Raw genomic sequence first — 18,335 nt, 5'->3', positions numbered from 1 at the left:
AATTAATCTGGGCCTAAACATAAAACCTAGACTCACAAAGATCCTAGAAGAAAACATGAAAGAATAGCTCAGTAGACAATACAAAAACAGATAAATTGGACTTCCTCAAAATTAAGAGTTTCTGCTCATCAAAGGACACCTTTAAGAAAATGAATAGACAAGCCACAGAACAGGGAAACATATTTGTAGCACACATCCAGCAAGAAACTTGTATGCAGGCTATACAAAAATAACTCCATTACAAGTCAACAATAAAAAGACAAACAATCCGGTAAAGAAATGGGTTAAAGACTTGAACAGACATCTCAAAGAAGCAAATATACGAATAGTCAATAAGCAGAGATAAAGGTGCTCTAGACCACAGTCTAGAGCAAGAGCTGAAAAAATGAGCTATTACTACCACTCTTACTACTGCTGCTACTATCACTGGGTAATAAGAAAAGGCAGAGGGGTGGGATAGTCTTGTGAAATCCTAAAGAAATACACATTTTTTATTCTGACAAGATGCAGACCAATGGAGGAACAGAAGAAAACAGCTGACAAAATCCACTAGTAATTCAAAAAATTCAGGGACTTCCCTGGTGGTCCAGTGGTTAAGACCCCACGCTTCCACTGCAAGGGGCACGGGTTCGATCCCCGGTTTGGGAACTAAGATCCCACATGCTGCGTGGTGTGGCCAAAAATCTAAAAAAAAAAAAAAAAAAAAATCAAAAAATTCAGAGAAGGGAGAACACCGCTGTAATCAGTGCAAAGGACTCAGCAGGGTCTTCCAATTAGGGGCCAACTAATGCTCATCTTCTGGGTTGGTGCTGTGGAGGGGGAAGGATTTGAGGAGTCTTGGTACATCAGCAGGGGAGAGGTCTCAGGGTGGGGGTGGGCAGCCACAAGCTGCTTGAGTGTGCACAGCCTTGACCTCAGCCATGTTCCTCAGCAGGACTGGCCTGATGTCCTCCTAGACTGTCTTTGGCTGACAGGTTACTCCAGTAATTCCACACATCCATGGCGGCTGGAGACTGGGTCCTTAAACCATTGGCTGATTGACTGCCTGAGAAAGACAAATATATTTAGAAATATGTTTGGAGACAAAAGTGGGCTTGGCTCCTAGTCTGCAGCTTATCTGCAGAGTAGCCTCTAGTCTGCCACTTATCTGCAATGTGACAGGTTTTTTGTTTTTTTAAATCCTCTTTGTCCGAGTTTTCTTTATCTGCAAAATGAATTAAATAGCGCTTTTCTAAAAAGGTTCTTGTAAACATTGAATGAGATCACCCGTGACAACGGACCTAGCATAGAGGTTGGCACACAGTAGGTGCTGCCCTGGCTCACCTTGTAAGCACTGGGCCTCAGTTTCCATATCTGTAGAGCAGCTTCCAGTATCTTCTGTTCCAACCAATAAAACAAGGTTCCTTCTGCCTTTTTCCGTTTCACTTCTTTGATAATGAGAAACCTGGCTTCTGGTATCCTTCCAATATTAACACTCAAAGTCATTGCAAAGACTAAATAACACAGCAGACCAAAAAAAAAAGTACTATGGAAAAGGTTAAGTACTTTGTAAATTCTTACTGCTACTAATTCAGAGAGTAGAAATAACTGGGGGCTTCTCAGGGGAAGTGTCACTTAGGCAAACTCTTGAAAAAGGAGTAAAGTTTTGCCAGGCACAGAAAAGCAGAAAGGACATTCTAGGCATAAAGGACCTAGGTGTGGAATTGCTGGGTCATTGGGTGGTCATTTAACTTTGGAGAACTATTTGGCTGGTTCTTTTTCTTTTTTTTTAATAAACTGGTTGTTAATACACACTTTTCTTTCTCTTAAATTTCTTTTTATTTATTTATTTGGTTGCGCCGGGTCTTAGTTGTGGCAGGCGGGCTCCTTAGTTGCGGCTCACCAGCTCCTTAGTTGTGGCATGTGGGATCTAGTTCCCTGACTAGGGATCGAACCCGGGCCCCCTGCATTGGGAGCGTGGAGTCTTACCACTGCACCACCAGGGAAGTCCCTGGCTGGTTCTAATAAAGAGTTACTTTATTAGAAGTAAGTAGCCATAAATCAGAGTTCCAATTATTAACCAGCCATAAATGAGAGTTCCAGTTGCTGCATATCCTCCCTAACATTTATCACTTTTATTTTAGCCATTCTAACATGTGTGAAATGGGATCTTGCGGGGTTTTATTTTATTGTGAAATAATCACATGCAGAGAAGTCTGTAGTTCGAAGAATGCTTTTTCCTGAACCATTGGAGAGTAAGTTGCCAACCTGATGCCCCTTCAACTCTGAATATTTTAGTATTTCCTAAAAACAAGAGTATTCTTTGATACAGTCAGAATACAACCATCCGTATCAGGAAATTCACATTGGTACATTTCTCCCATCCTCTCCCTAGACCCCATTCTAATTTGACCAGATCTCAATAATATCTTTTATAAGAAAAAAATTCAGTTCAGAGTCACACACTGACTGCATCTAGTTGTCGTTTCTCTTTAGTCTCCTCTGGATTGAACAGATCTTAGCCTTTCCTTGAGTTTCAAATCCTTGATACACGCCCGTGATTCTGTAAGACATCCCTCAATCTGAGTTTGTCTGACCTGTCCTCGTGGTTGGATTCAGGTTATGCATCTCTGGTGTAAAAACAATATGATATGATAGAAGTGATATTCTATTTCCATACTTCTCATTTCATCCTATCAGGCTGTACATGATTTCACTTTGATCACTTGATTAAGGTAGTGGCTGTAACCGTAAAGGTACTCTTTCCTCTTTGTAATTAATAAGTCCTGGGGGAGGGCCTGCTTAGATACTATGCAATTATCAACTTCAAACTTTCAATTTACTCATTTATTTATTCCTCTCTAGATGGGCTCATGATGCCCCACTTTATTCAATGGGTTATAATCTGCTACGATGTATTTTGACGGTCCAATTGTCTCTAATTTGGTCAGCGGAAGCCCCTTCAAACTGGCTTATGTCCTTTTTGCATGTCCCCATCACTCTCTGAGCCGTTCGTTCCTTGCTTTCTGGCACAACAAAATGTTCCAGGCTCATTTTATACTTTCCCTGACCCAGCCCCAGAATCAGCCATTTCTCCAAGGAGCGCTGGTTCCTGGAAGCTGAAATTGCTATTAAGAAGCCAAGATCGGAGTGCTAAGTATTCTTATTGCTACTGGGATGTCGGCGCGTCCAGGCCCTCTCAGTGGACAGAACCAGAAAGTATGTGTATGTGTTTGCGGACCTAGACACGCGTACACATTTACAACCATATTTCATTTCTATATCTATCTATGTAAAATGAAAACCATGAGTTCACACCAGTACTTTTCATTCCAATCCAATTCCCCTTTCACTCCCCTAAGAGTGTGAAACCTGGCTCCCATTATCCGTATATACTTATTATTTGATCAGTCCCCCTTGTATATCACCAACTTGCCACCTCCACTGCCACTCCTCCCCCATGTGGACACGCCCCTGTCCTTGCTCGGGCTCTCACTGCCCATGCTGAGCCACCCCTCCTCAGCTTGCTCAGACTCTGACCTGCCCTGGGAAATGACAGCTCCCCGAAGCTGCAGACACGCGTCTTACGCTGCCCCATTCCATGGCTGCGGGACTGAATTGTTCAGGAAGGAGAGGGGCTTAACTGACTTTTAAATAAAGGGTTCCATTAATGTCTGTCGCCCTTTGTGTCCAGGGTATGCTAATGTGCCAGTTTTTAATTTAAAATGAATAAAGGACTGCAATGCAGCAGACGCAGATGAAGTTGAGTGCTTTTTTTTTTTTTTTAAGTGATAAAAACAGATCTAATTATACACAGAATGTCTACTGAGATCCTCAGGGAAATTACAGATTAACTAGTTGAAGGCAATTTGAGAAAAGCAATTTTTAAAAAGTCATCAGGAAGATCAGTTTATGCTCCCTGATTTACTTAAACTGATTTCTCTAACTGAAAGCTGAGCATTTCATAACAGCGATCCAAACAGTTTCCACCTGGCCAACATCTGTTTCCAGGTCCCTTATTTGAAAGACTTTGGGATTTTATTTAAAATTTAAGAACAGGAAGAGACAGAAGAGAGGGAGAGAAACAGATTTTCCAGTTTTAAAACAAGAAAATATGTGGAAGAAGTTCTTTGCAAACCTTAAATAAAGCCCTGTACAAATATTTGAGAAAAATGATTAATATTCCAGAGTCAGGCATAGCTCTTATACTTCTTTTATGCCCCCAACAAAGACTCTGGGTAGAAAGGAGATATTTTTGATACCTAATATTATAGCACTCTCATTTCAAAGATGGCTTTCAGTCTAAGGTATCTACTCTGGCACAGGTACCCTGTACTCCCACAGAGCAGGAATATCTCACAGTACCTTAAGCCATCTTCACACTTACAGATATTTACTGGGCACCTACTCCATACTGGGTGATTTTCAGGCCAGTGCTACTTGAAGTATGGTCCGCAGACCAGTATGAGACTATGAACTGTTTGTTACTGGTCTGCTATGAATAAGTACAAAAATGAAGAATAAGCATTTAGAAACATTTATAGCAATTTGATACTGCCATTTAATCAGGGGACTCCTGTCTCTGAACAGGGTATAGACCACTTCAGGTGTTATCAAACTACTGTGGTGGCTCACCAGCAGCATGAGCTATGAACTTGACCTGCTTAGTGGAACTTGACACATCAGTCCATGATGGACTGCAAAGAACAAACAACAAAAATGCGGTCCTTCACCTCACAGACTTTGGTCTAAGCCAGGGGTCAGCATGCTTTTCTTGTAAAGGGCCAGATGAGAAATACTGTAGGCTTTGTGAAAGAACGTATGTGGTCTCTATCCCCATATTCCTCTTTTTTTCTTTTGCTTTTTGTTCTACAAACATCTAAAAATATAAAACCCATGTTCACCTTGAGGGCTGTACAAAAACAGGCTAGATTTGGCTTACAGGCCATAGTTTGCTGATCCCCTGTTCTAGGTGGTGAATAAGACAAAATCACAGGTGGGGGCAATATGGAGAGGTTGGTAAAAGGGTACAAACTTTCAATTATAAGATGAACAAGGCCTAAGGATCTAATGTACAACATGGTGACTACAGCTCATAACACTGTATCGTATAACTGAAATTTGCTAAGAGAAAAGAACTTAAATGTTCTCAGCAAAAAGAAAAAGAACCTGCTATATTAAAAAATAAATAAAATAAAATACAAAAATTCAAAAACTAAATAGGTAAAAAAAAGATAAATATATGAGGTTATGAATGTGTTAATTAACTAGATGGGCAGGAATCCTTTCATAATGCATACATATATCAAATCACTACAGTGTACTCTTTAAATATTTTAAAATTTTGTACGTCAAATACAAAAAAAGCCGAAATTAAAAAAAAAACCCCACAAAATCATTGCTATGGACTTAGTATCACATCGTATCACTTCTTGTTTTCTTCATCTCTATCATCATTATCATCCCCAACATTGGCAAAATTTACTGAGCTGTTATGATGTGTAGGATACCGGGTTAGGGGCTGTGTATATAAAGAGGTAAAAGACAAAATTCTGCCTTCACCAAGCTTCCAATCTAGTTGGAATGAGAGGACCAAATCATAAATAATACTATGAGTACGTTCTTTAAGTACCAAATAAGTATGGTGAGAGTATGTGTTGTAAGTATACCAGTTTTTCTTTAAAGAAGAAAAAATGGAATGCAGCAAAATTTTTAAAGTAACCAACCTAAGGGAGTAAATAATAAATAACTCAAGGTCATACACCTGGCCATGGGATTGGGCACTATTTCTAAAGTGTGTTTGCCAGGTGTTTCAAGAGTAAAGGGCTCCACAGTGAGCAGGGCTCTCTCTTAGAAAGATGTAATCAAGGCACAGGGTCAGTGTAAAGACTCAGGGAACTCTATACACTAAGAGTTTCTCAAACTCGTTTGACCATGGAACCTGCTTACAGAGTAACACTTATTTTATTTAGGCTGCCAGGATTTCCTCAGAATATCACAGGAACTTCTCACATTATCCTTTAGAATTAATAGTAGGGTGTGACAACATTCTGATAGTTAACTTCAAGCTACAATGATAAATTCAGAAGGTGCTGTAAACTTGTCTAGACTTCCTATCTGTTGTTTCATAACCTGTGCAATGTTAGAAGAAACATCATCTTTCAGGCAATATGTTTTATCAATCTCAAGTCTCCCTTGAAGCAGAAAAAATAGCCAGGAGTTCCCACTCTAAGAATATCACTGTACTAGTGAAAAGTGATGTGTTCAAATGATGGGCCAAAACCCAGCAAACTTTAAAGTGAGGTTAGCCATGGGTAGATTCAGGATCAGACGACTCACCACTGAATAAGAAAGAAATAGCAATTTGAAGAGAAGCCCTACTATTTTAAGTTTGGATGTGTTCCTGGATTTCTGTATAGTTTATTACACCTAAACAAAGAAAATGCTCTGAACTCGTGAAAAACAATATCAGAGGTTAGTTTTAATTTCCAGATCGCCACCTCAAACCTCTTCCCAGGAAAAAGAAAGGCGATTGATACTCAACCTGATTACTTTCTGGAAAGGGGAAATGTTTCTCATGTTTTAAATTAGAGCACATACCCAGGAGGGCATCTGTTGGCTATTTCAACTTAAATCTTAACCAAAATATTAGTGCTTTCAGGTGATCAGGAGGATACGGGTGTACGTCAAACCCTTTGGGGATGACAAGGTCACCTGTGCCAATGCTGTGTCTATACTGCCCACAACCTTTCCATTTTATAAGCTCAGTACATAGACCTGAGGATCCTGTAATGAGTGCCTGTGCCCCATTCCTTCCTTCACTCAAGAACCCTTAACTGAGCACCTATCTTGTGCTAGGCTCTGATTAAGGCACTGGGACCACAGAGAGAAAAGACACAATGGTCCCTGTCTTCAAAGGACTCTCAGTCTCATAGCAGGAGGAAGAACAGAGGTGAGACCCCAGCAAGAGTTATCACCATCTGCATGCTCAGCTTAAGGCAACTAACAGCAGGTGCCACTGTCAACTCAGGTAGCACAGTGCCTAGGGATGGGTGAAGAGAGCTACATTTGACAATGGTGCATCCTTCTAAGAAATGGAGCAGGCATGGAGGGAAAACCCCAGAAAGCTCGGCTGAGACTATGTCTGCCTTCACGGGCAAAACATTTTCACCCCGTCTGGAATAAGAGCCCTTTGGTGTGAGAGATTAGTGTGATATTACCATTCTATGAAAATAAACACCATCAGAGAATAACTTTTCTCTTACACTGTGAAAGGTTTAAAATACAAAACTATCAGACTGCCCCTTTACTAACAAATACGCTTTTCTTTCACCAAGAAAAAAACAAACACGAGAGTAGCAACAATGCCATAAAACATGAGAACTTGGGTTTCTCAAATCTATTTTATAAGAATGATTTTTAACATAACCATCACCAATGAAAACAAAATAATACAAAAACAAAGAACCCACCAATCCAACTTGACAATGAAAACAACTCTACTTAACAGCCAAATTATCTTCAGGAAACTTGCCATTCACTCATTCATTCATTCCACAGTCCTTACTGAGTGGCTTCCCTAGACTGGGACAGGCATCATGCCGCACACTGGGCTAACGGGGCGTACTAGCAGCTTTCTAAGAGTGGAAGTGTCACACCTGACCATGACAACGCGCAGGGAACCTACACCGGAAGGAGCCACTAATAGGGCCCATGGGAACTGCGAAAGTCCTTAAAGAGCAAGCAACATCTTAACTGGGGCTGGAAGTATAAATAGGAATTGGCTTGCCACATGAATATAGGGGACAGGGGCAGAGAATATAAATATATATGTGAAGGGCATTCTGGGCAGAGACATCAGCAAGGATTAAGGCATAAAAATTTCAAAGAACAAGGCCTCTTTAGAACACAAAGTAGTCAGGTATAGTCAGAGCATAAATCCATGGAGACCAACTAAGAAACAAATCGTTACGGGCCTGGAATGTCATGCTGTGAAGTTTAGCTTTGTAAAGACACTGAAGCAAGGGAGTGATAAAAGTATATGTATGTTTTAGGCAGATGCCTTCTGGGGTAAGGTGAGGAAAGAACTAGAAGGGAGGGCTGGACTACATTGTGAAGGGTCACACAGTTATTTCCCTCAAGGTCCTCTGCTCAAAGTAATTGGCACAGGGCAGCTATCTGATAGGAGACGAGGATGAACTTCACTGCCTAAATGAGAACAATTCCCATCTGATCTTAATTTGTCCAAACCTCTGCTGAGAACCAGGAACTGAGGAGGCAGCTGCAAAAGCCCCTTCTTACTTTACTCAAGGTACCTGTTAAGTCTCAAGTGTCAAGGTCCGCCTGAGATAAGGAAGCAGAATTGGCATCTCTCGCTCCGGTGGGTGTGAGACCCAGGGACCACGCACCACCTCTCGATGATAAATCACACACCATCAAGGCCCTAACTTCTCCTCCAGGGCTTGCTTTGGGCAAATACTCTGCCTGCCCTCCTGCCTGAGCCTGGACTGCTTTCTTCCTCTCTAATCCCTTACCCAGATTATTTTCTTTCAGCATCCAACACAAAGCCCATTGTTTGAGAAATCTGCCCTGGTTAACCTGACGTTCAAATCTGAGTTCAGCTATGTGACACTGTGCAAGTAACCCAAATTCCCTGAGCCTCAGCTTCCTCTATAATATGGGGTACTAATACTTTTTAATAGAGCGGCTGTGAGGACTAAATGAAATAAACATAGTGCCTGACACATGGTAAATGCTTAAGAGCAGATAACAGTATAAGTTAACATATATTAACCACTCAACGGCAAGTGTTTTACCTATATCAACTCATTTTATTCTCACAACAACCCAACAAGGTAGGTATTATAAATCTTTCCATTTTACAAGTGAGGAAACTAAGGCACAGAGAAGTTAAGCAATCTTCCCACGGTCACACAGCAAAGCCAGGATTTAAACACAGGCTGCCTGCCTGCAAGCTGGAGCTCTTAGGTCCTAGGCTTTGCTACTCAATGGTACCAGTCCCCACCCTGAACTTGCTACTGATCTCACTAATTATGACATATCCTGATTAAGTTAGCTTATTTTTCATGTTTATATAGCAACCCAGTCTGACTCTAAAGCATAGTGCTCTATAAACTTTATTTGCTATGATTAATTAAAGAACACCAATGGAGACAATACTTACAATCTTTTCTTGTCCACCACTCGCTTAACTCGGATGGCTCTTTGTTCTGAGTAAAGTTTACATACTCCTGTTCAGGGGAAAATAGCAGAGGCCACTTAAAACTGCTTCTCAGGCAAAGGTATCATTAAATACAATGAGACAGGACAGTCTTCAGCTAGCAAAGCTAAATGTTGCATCCCAGCTATTGTGAAATGCCACATTTGCCCTTTAAGATAAAATAAAATACTTTTTAAGTAATCTTCAATGAAATCCAAAACAGCACTCCTGTGCTCCTTCACTTGCTGGGAATGTATCTCCTTGTGGGCTGTAACAGAAAAGGACAATATTCAGGGCTCTGTATTCAATTATACAGAAGAACAATTCATCTTCAGCTTCCTCACAACAGTTTCTTTATTAGAAGTGTTCTTAAAAATACAGCTATAAAACAAGTCTTGTGTCAAGTGACATTACATTTTTAAAAGAGTAAGATTTATTAGGCTTTGTGAGAGTAAAAGATTCAACCTGCAGAAAAACTAGTCAAATCATTTATGGTTTATTACAGCACGTAGGGATGGCATTTGACACAGCCCTCTTCTTGAGTGCTGACCCTGTTTGTATTAACAGCGCCCAACGCTCAAGCTGACCTTCAAGTAACATGTTTAAATCAAACTCAGAGCACACACGCCCCCTGTGCCTGCCTGTTTTTCAGCCTGGAATGCTCCGTCCTCTCCCCTCAGCCATTCACATTTCCTTTAGACACCGAGTCCAACCTTCCTGCTCCAGGAAACCTTGATTCTCTGAGCCACAAGGATGCCTTTCTTCTGTGAACCATCACTTCTTCTTAGAGTCTGTGCCAGTTACTTTGCTAAGACAGCTCCGGTTTATGAGAGACTGAGTACCTGAGTACTGCAGGCACCCTGCTAGTACTTCACGTAAATCACTGCTAATGATCCAAACAATGCAAAAGGCAATTCTAATTAGGCCTGTTTTACACATGAAGAAACTAAGGCTCAGAGTCAATAAGGAGGCCAAGGTCACTTAATTCCTCATTTTATTAATGTTCATGTATTTTCTAGGTTACCTCCATGAATGTCCTTAAGGGCAGGGGGCATGATCTGTTTCTACCATAGGGCCGCGTAATCTGAGATTCACGTGAGGAATTTAGCTGATCCATGAAATTATACACAAAATTTTGTGCATATGTATATTTTTTTCTGGCAGGAATGTCTATAGCTTTCAACGGACTCTCCAGGCTGTCCATGGAAGCTTCCCAAACAAAAGTCTGTGTCAAGCACAACAGCATCTGGCCACTTGAACTCTATGCTATGTTAATGTAATCTGTATCTGCCTAAGCAAATTAAAAAAGAATCAAGGAAGCCATCTCAGTCCCTCAGTAAGAATTAAACATCAGTGAAAGTGAGATGATAATAGTAACCCTAATGCTAGCTACTGTTCTAAGGATGCCTGAGAATTCTCATAAAAACCCGAAGAAATATACCTAAGAAAGATACGCTAAGAAATATCTCCATTTTACAGATGAAGAAACTGAGACCCAGGGCGATTAAGTGACTTGCCAAAGGCCATATGGCCAGAACATGGTGGAGCTGGGGTGGGTACATAAGCAGCCAAGGCTCCAGACCCTTCCTCTCAACCATGAGGGTCTGATACTACAGTTTACTTTAATCCTCTAAGTAGAGGGTTTAGAGGCCTCGCATCCTTGTCCACACGCCGTCAGCTGCTGCCCCTCTCAGTGCCACCCAGAACACACGCACACACCTCCACACACGATTCGTCTTCTCTGACCCTGGCCCCTTGGTAAATTTTTGGTTCTGTCTGGAGAGGTCCTTTCCACCTCCCTCTTCCCACCTGTTTAACTTGAATTCATGGCCTTTTCATTATTTTTAACAGCTTAGGTTAAAACACTAATCAGGAAAAAAGAATGTTAAAGTTCTGAAACCTAAATCGAAATAAGAACACAAAAGAGAGCTTTACGCGGCTGTGCCATATGCATGATGTGAGTACTTAATTGAGTCACAGCTGGCTGGCTGCATCTTTCGGGGCACGGCACCTTGTGTTCTCAGTTGCTGGATCGCTTCTGAGCAGGTCCTCATGAATGTCTGAGCATCCTGGTCTATCTGGTCTCGTTCTGTGTCCGTCATTCTCCCATATTCGGACATGACATGGCTAACAGAGAGAGAGAGAGGGACAAAATTAAAGGGCAGCAGCAAATGACCACACATGGAGTCACGGGGTGTGAAAGGAAGAACAAAGTTCCCTGCTGCAGTGACGTTTAAGTTGAGACTTGAAGGATGAGGAGGAACTGGCCAGGCTAAGAGGTGGGAGAACTCTCTAGACAGTAGAACCAACACTTACGAAGGCCGTCAGGTAGGAAAAGCTTCCTGAAGACCAAACTGGAGCAGGCCACACCAGCGAGAGAGTGTGGCGGGCCTGGAGTGGAGTCAGGGGCCGGAGCACACAGGCCTTGTTAAGAGTGTGGGCTTTGACTTTGGGAACAGCGGGGCAGCTACTGATGGCTGTCAAAAAGCACAGCGACAGAGCTGGGGGCTGCACGGAGAGCGCTGCGGGGACACCATTTGTGAAGAGCTCTTTCAGGCTGGCATTTCTCCCATGTTGACAAGTGGTCTTCAAAACTCACAATGAAAGAGCTTTTAGAACCATTTCACTTCCCCTGATAATCAGTTAAAACTCTAAAGTTACTGAACAAGTAAGGGTGCCCACTTTCAGTAATGCCGCACCCTGAAGCTGTTGTAGTTATATCTCTGTGCTCATTTCTGTAAGACATGGGTGGGTGCTGCAGCATTATTATGAACAGTGATGAGACACCCTGGACACTACAGCTGAAATTCAGAATCACAAAATGTCAAGTTAAAAGGGACCTTAGGTAATCATTCCACTTCCACCCACCAGCCGCACTAGCCCCCGTTCCCATCCTCACTGAGAATAAAATACAAAGTCCTGATATTCCCAACCTCCACCTGTGACCATACTTCCTGCCTCTCGTTCCCATTCACTTTGCTCCGGTCACACTGGCCTCCTTGCTATCCCCCAATCAGACACACAACCTTCGGCAGCCTGGGCTCTCTCCCAGCAGATGCCTGCCCTCTCTCTGCCCTCGCATCTCTGTTCACACAGTCTGCCCAGAACCAGCCCCACCGACCACCCCCTGTGCCGCACCCAGCACTTGCCCTCAGTGGTGGTCACTGCCTGTGTTGGTTATTTTTAGTTTTTATTTTTTTTAGTCTCCCTAATTCTTTTGTTTTAAATTGAAGTATAGTTGATTTATAATGTGTTAGTTTGAAGTGTACATCAAAGTGATTCAGTTATACAGATTCTTCAGTTATACAGATTCTTTTCCGTTATTGGTTACTGCAAGATGTTGAATATAGCTCCCTGTGTCGTACAGTAGGTCCTTGTTGTTTATTATTTATTTATTTAATTTTTTTTTTGCGGTACGCGGGCCTCTCACCGCTGTGGCCTCTCCCGTTGCAGAGCACAGGCTCCGGACGCGCAGGCTCAGCGGCCATGGCTCACGGGCCCAGCCGCTCTGCAGCATGTGGGATCTTCCCGGACCGGGGCACGAACCCGTGTCCCCTGCATCGGCAGGCGGACCCTCAACCACTGAGCCACCAGGGAAGCCCTGTTGTTTATTTTATATATAGCAGTATGTATCTATTAATCCCCAAACTCCTAATTTATCCCTCCCTACCCCTTTCCCCTTTGGTAACCCCTTTGTTTTCTAAGTCTGTTTCTGTTTAGTAAATAAGTTTATTTGTAACAATTTTTTAGATTCCACATATAAGTGACATCATATGGTATTTGTCTTTCTCTGTCTGACCTACTACACTTAGTATGATAACCTCTAGGTCCATCCATGTGGTTGCAAATAGCATTATTTCATTCTAATTTATGGTTGAGTAACATTCCATTGTGTATATATATATATATACACACACACACACACACACACACACACACACACACACACACACACACCATATCTTCTTTATCCATTCATCTGTTGATGGGCATTTAGGTTGCTTCCATGTCTCAGCTGTTGTAAATAGTCTGTGCTGGTTATTAAGTCACTGTCTCTCAGCTCCAAAGCCGCCCTCCCACACTCTGCTTTGTGATGTGAGGGCTGCAGCCTCCCAAATCACACCACTCCTCTCCGACTATACGTTCCTTACCTGGCTTGTCTTCCTCTACAGCACTCTGAAATAGTAACGTCCATCTCCTCCCAGGAGAATGCAAGCTTCATGAAAGCAGGGACTTTGTCTTGTTTACTTCTGTTTCCCCAATACCTAAAAATGCTGTCCCACACACAGTAAGTGTGCTAACATTAGCTGAGCACTTAGGATGCGCCAGACACTATTCTCGGTGCCTAACATGTATTTTATTTACTTTTTAATCCTTGCAATTCATTCATTCACTCACTTGTATACTAGCCCCCCCATATGTCAGGCACTGTGGCGGGGCTGGAGGTTCAAAGTTAATTAAGTAAGGCTCATTTCTGATTCCCACAGAGGGTACCACACCACAGGGGAGACTGGCACAGACACGGGGGGCACAGGAACTGCGGTGGATGGCACTGGTCTGGAAGTGGACTGTGGGACCCATGCAGGGAGTGGTAAGTTCATGCAGGGGAGGTGCTGGGCAGGTGGAGAGGAAGAGTCTCCACACAGGAGACAGCGGGAGAAGACCTGCTCCAAATCCCCAGCCTGTGGGTCATGGTTGGAATGACCACATAACGTATGATCTACAACAGGACACATCTGAGAATGAAAGGGAAAACAGAAGTATACCAGGTGGTCCCTGTAAACCAAGCATCCTAGCTATGGACCTCTGGGACCTCCTAATTTATTTCAAGGGGCAGCACATCACATGCACCCGGTCAGTGTCTCCACGCTGAATGTGCCTAGCATATGTCTACACAATTTTCCAAAGGAATGCAGATGAGATTATGATAAGTACACATTTATTTAAAGTTACCAAATCTGCATTAGCTGTTTCTTCAGTATCAATAGGTTCCCCCGAATACAACAATCATACAAAATACAAATATGCCACTATCAACTGGAAAGGAGTCCCTGCGGTACAGAAGGTGGGGACTGCCGGCTGGCGTAGTCATTGGAGGATTTTAAACAGAGGAATCTGCATTTTGCATGGGGTCTTCTGTGGTCGCTGGCCTGGAGGTGGATGAAATCAGACCCCAGTTAAGAGGGCACTGAGCATCCAGGAAGAGATGAACAGAGCCTGGGCAACGCCATGTCAGTGGGGGAGAGGAAGCATAACAGATCTGAGAGAGATCTCACAGACCGGGTCTACAAGGCTGGGCTGACTGGGTGTGGAGGTAAACGAGGAGACGCCTAGGACACAGAGTACAGAAGAAAGCACAGGTGTGGAAGGAAAGATGGTAAGATGCGGGGCCAAAGACGGCATGGGAAGTTCAGGACGTGACAGATGAGGAGATGGAGCAACTTGAGAAAGGGTTCAAACTCTGATTCTGCTGTGATGTTGTAAGAACAGCACTAGCTATATAATCGGCATTTGAAACACTCATCAAAAGTAACGAACGCTTGCCAGTGACATAGCCCCAAATTAAGAATCACCATAACAAAATTACTACTATTTGGAAAAGGTTAACCATCTGGCAAATAATTCCAAAAGATATATTCTCACGGGACATGCACACCTAACTTTTTCAAACTTTGATTTTTTCCTTTATCATGTGCAGAGGAATAATTTTATTACAGACTTCAATTTATCTAAATATTAGATTCAGCTTTAAGGAGATTATGTTAGGTATAGGTTTGGATTAGTCAATTTATTTCAGGGAGAAACAAGGAAAAAACCAGAGGAGTAAGTTTATTCGCTGGTTCAGAAATTTAAAGGAATAGGCTTTTAAAAATTATCTGGTTGGTTACTATGTTAAGAAAGGGCAAGTTCAAAATTACAAAATACCACGGACATTCTGCCTATTAATTTAATATGCAATTAGATACTTCCTGAAGACAGAGAAGGAGAGAGAATAACCTAAGTTATTTTAGACTCTGTTCCAAAGGTTACTGAAAAGGTTTGGACAAAAGTTAAAGGCCACGATCTCATTTTTGCTATAAATATTAAATATGAGCAAGTGCAGTACCTTGCCCATGGTATATGCCCAATATACATTATGAAATGAAACTGTTAATGTCTGGGCTACAGACATGAACAAAACATAGACCCTGCTCTCAGTAAACTCTATCACAACAGGCAATGTCCACAGGCTTATGCACACAACTATACATCATAAACAGAGGTTAACAGCCATATAACACTGTCCGCGCATTAACACTGATTCACTGTTCCAAGCACTTCGCATGTATTTTACCCACTTAATTATCAAAACTCTATGAAGTGGGCACTATTATAATTCCCATTTTACGCATGAAGCAACTGAGGCACAGAGAGGTTAAGTAACTTGCCAAGGTCACACAGCTAGGAATTAGCAGAGTTGGGATTTGAACCAAGGCATCCTGGCTCCATACTCTTAACCACTGCTCAAAGCACTTCTTGAGTCATAAAAGGTAGAAGAGTTCAGAAGAGGGGATGCTTATTCCCTATTAGTTAATCAGAAGGAAGGTGATCTATGAACTAAATCTTGAAAGGCAGGATGTAGCCGTGGGAGACAAGAGCAGACACTCTGAGCAATAGAATGGAATCGGGAGAGAGGGAGCCTGTCTGGAGAACAGTCAGTGGTTCAGTTTGGCTGGAGCACAGGCTAGGTAGAAGCGATGAGTTCTTGGTGGGCCTCCAGTATGACTTGAGGAGTTTTATTCTGTAGACAGTGGAAAGGCAGAGCTCGATGAAGATAAATGTGGCAATTCCACATTTAGCTGGAAGAGAGGGGGAAGATCAGGTGATGGGTTATGGAAATCAGGCAGAGAATCCTGCCTTATTCATCTTTATATCCCTAGCACAGGTAGGGGCTAGTAAATTTCTGTCGAACTGAAGACAGGAGCCATGGTAGAGCGTGGGTGGCAAGACTGAAAAGGGGTGATGGATCTGAGATGTAAAAATCGTCAGGAACAGAGTAGATGTTGGAGGCAAAGCATCAGCAGACCCTGAGATCTGGGGCCTGGGTGAGCAAGAGACAGTAGTAGAAACAAAGAGCACAGAAGGAAGAGGAGAAAGAACTGGAAATATGAAAGAAAGAAGCTGCTAACAACACCTGTCCCTGTAATGCAACTCAAAAGGACAGAAGTAATGCTCTTGAGACTAGATGTTCTACGATTGATGCTTTGTTTTCAAAAGCGAAACCAGGGCAAATGGTCTTCTAAACACTTTGTGATAAAATCTAGACAAAGTAAAGTTCTGAAGTTCTATAATTTATGAAGGAGAAAGGGAAAAGTCACTGTGACATACAGCACAGTGGCCACAAAGCTGACACAGGGCTGAGGTTACTGACGCTCACCGCGGCCTGATCAAGAGAACAGAACACTGGTGCAGTCCACAAACTAATTAACAGACTGCTTTCACGTGACGGACTCAAAAAATATTTGGTTGCCTGGATTTTGTTTAATTGATCTGACTCTTTCCATCCTAAACTTCCGAGGGCTATAGGAAAAGTCTGGCTCCTGGAAGAATGCCAGGAGTGGGAAGCAATGAGAGAAGGGTCATTTGGAGTTAAGAGTCCGGAGACCGGCGCTGTACGGAGAACAGAGTTACTAGCTCACCAGCAGCTGAGTTTAGGATCAAGCGGGAATCAGACAGAGATCAAAATATTGGCTTTATATGATTACTAACCACACATGGCCCCCTAATGGTGCCTGGCAATTATGCGGTATGTTCTCACTGTGTCTGCTTTCCCACTCTCCCAGGTGCCTGTTTCCTATCTTCTCCTCACAGCTCAAACCTCCAACACCTCCGTCCCCATCTGCAGCATCAGTAATAACTGTGCTTCCTGGTTTCTGAGAGCTCCTCCAAGCTCTCCCCACCTCGCTTCCCATGGGCCGGCACACTGTGCCTTCTCCCCAGCTACTAAGGATGAGGTGTCCATCTCCTAGCTCTGCCCCTCCACCTGGGCACCAGGTTGGCCCCAGTTTCTCTCTCGTGCACCATCAACCGTAAAAGAATTACTGCGCAGACACGGTGCTTAGGCAGTGTCTGGCACACAGTGAACACTACACGTCTTAGTTCCTAATAAAATCAATTTTCCCCGTCTACTGGATCTTTCCTAGCCACGTACAAACATGCTGTTATTTCTCCCAACTTAAAAAAACAAAAGAAAATCTCTCAAATCCATGTCTCCTACCAGTTACTGTCCAATTTCCCCGCTTTTTTCAGTAAAACTCCTCTGAGACGCTTACAACCCTGTCTCCATCTTCCTGACTATTCTCTCTCGACCCCATCCAAAGGGCCTTTTGCCCTCATCCAAAGGGCCTTTTGCCCTCATCCCCCCACTGTGGTCCTCACTCCCCAGGGTCACCCCTGGGTCATCCCTCCCCTCACTTACTTTCCACAGATTGGATGGAGCTAATGGCTCCCCTTCCCCTGATTTGCTTTCTCCTCTGTCTTCCCGGACAACACACTCTCCCATTTCCCTCCTATCTCCCCGGCTGCTGCTCGTTTTCAGGCTTTTTGTTGATACCTTTTACCCTCAGTCCCTCAACCTCTCCAATGTCTACGTTGCTCCCTTGGTGAGTTCAGCTAGGCTCGTGGCTTTTTTTGGGTCAGCGTATATACCAATTCTACAATGACGAGTCCAAATTTATGTCTTCAGCTTGAACCTCTCCTTGAACCTGAGACACGTATATCTAACTGCCGGCTCAACGTCTCTATTCAGATGTTTAACCTGTGTTGCAAATATGCCCCAAACTGAGCTCCTGCCCGCTCTCTTCAAACATGCTCCCCCATCTGGGTTGATGGCAATTCCATTCCTTCTAGCTGCTCAGGCCCTAAACCTGGAGTCATCCTTGCACCTCTTTTTCTCTCCCAGCTCACAGCTACTCCATTAACAAATCTCGTTGGCTCTACCTTCAAAATAATTCCAGAATGTGACCTCGTTATCACATCCACTGCTAACCCCTCTGGGCCATGCCATCGGCATCTCTCACTTGGACTGTAACGTAACCGTAGCCTCCCAGCTGGTCTGCTGCTTCTGTCATGTCCCTACACAGATTATTCTAACACA

At 43.0% G+C, this 18,335-nt stretch overlaps 1 protein-coding gene across 3 annotated transcripts in view; it reads right to left on the bottom strand.

Moving 5' to 3' along the window:
• STX18 (syntaxin 18) overlaps window positions 1-18,335 on the bottom strand; it is a 120,097-nt gene that overhangs the window by 28,297 nt on the left and 73,465 nt on the right. For all 3 annotated transcript variants that reach the window (XR_002643655.3, XM_022567018.3, XM_022567020.2), the window contains exons 3-5: window positions 11,211-11,326; window positions 9,390-9,467; window positions 9,164-9,230 (exon numbers count right to left, since the gene is read on the bottom strand). Coding sequence is in view for 2 of the 3 variants with exons in the window: in XM_022567018.3 (XP_022422726.1) it covers window positions 9,164-9,230; window positions 9,390-9,467; window positions 11,211-11,326 (261 nt within the window). In the remaining variant the exon portion in view is untranslated. The remainder of the gene's footprint in view (window positions 1-9,163; window positions 9,231-9,389; window positions 9,468-11,210; window positions 11,327-18,335) is intronic.

The sequence above is a fragment of the Delphinapterus leucas genome, chromosome 5 (genome assembly GCF_059928025.1).
Source record: "Delphinapterus leucas isolate spDelLeu-1000000601 "Yukka" chromosome 5, BTC_Dleu_Yukka2, whole genome shotgun sequence".
Lineage (NCBI taxonomy): Eukaryota > Metazoa > Chordata > Mammalia > Artiodactyla > Monodontidae > Delphinapterus > Delphinapterus leucas.
Note: the sequence above shows the minus strand (reverse complement) of the source record. Positions and strands in the feature narration are given on the sequence as shown.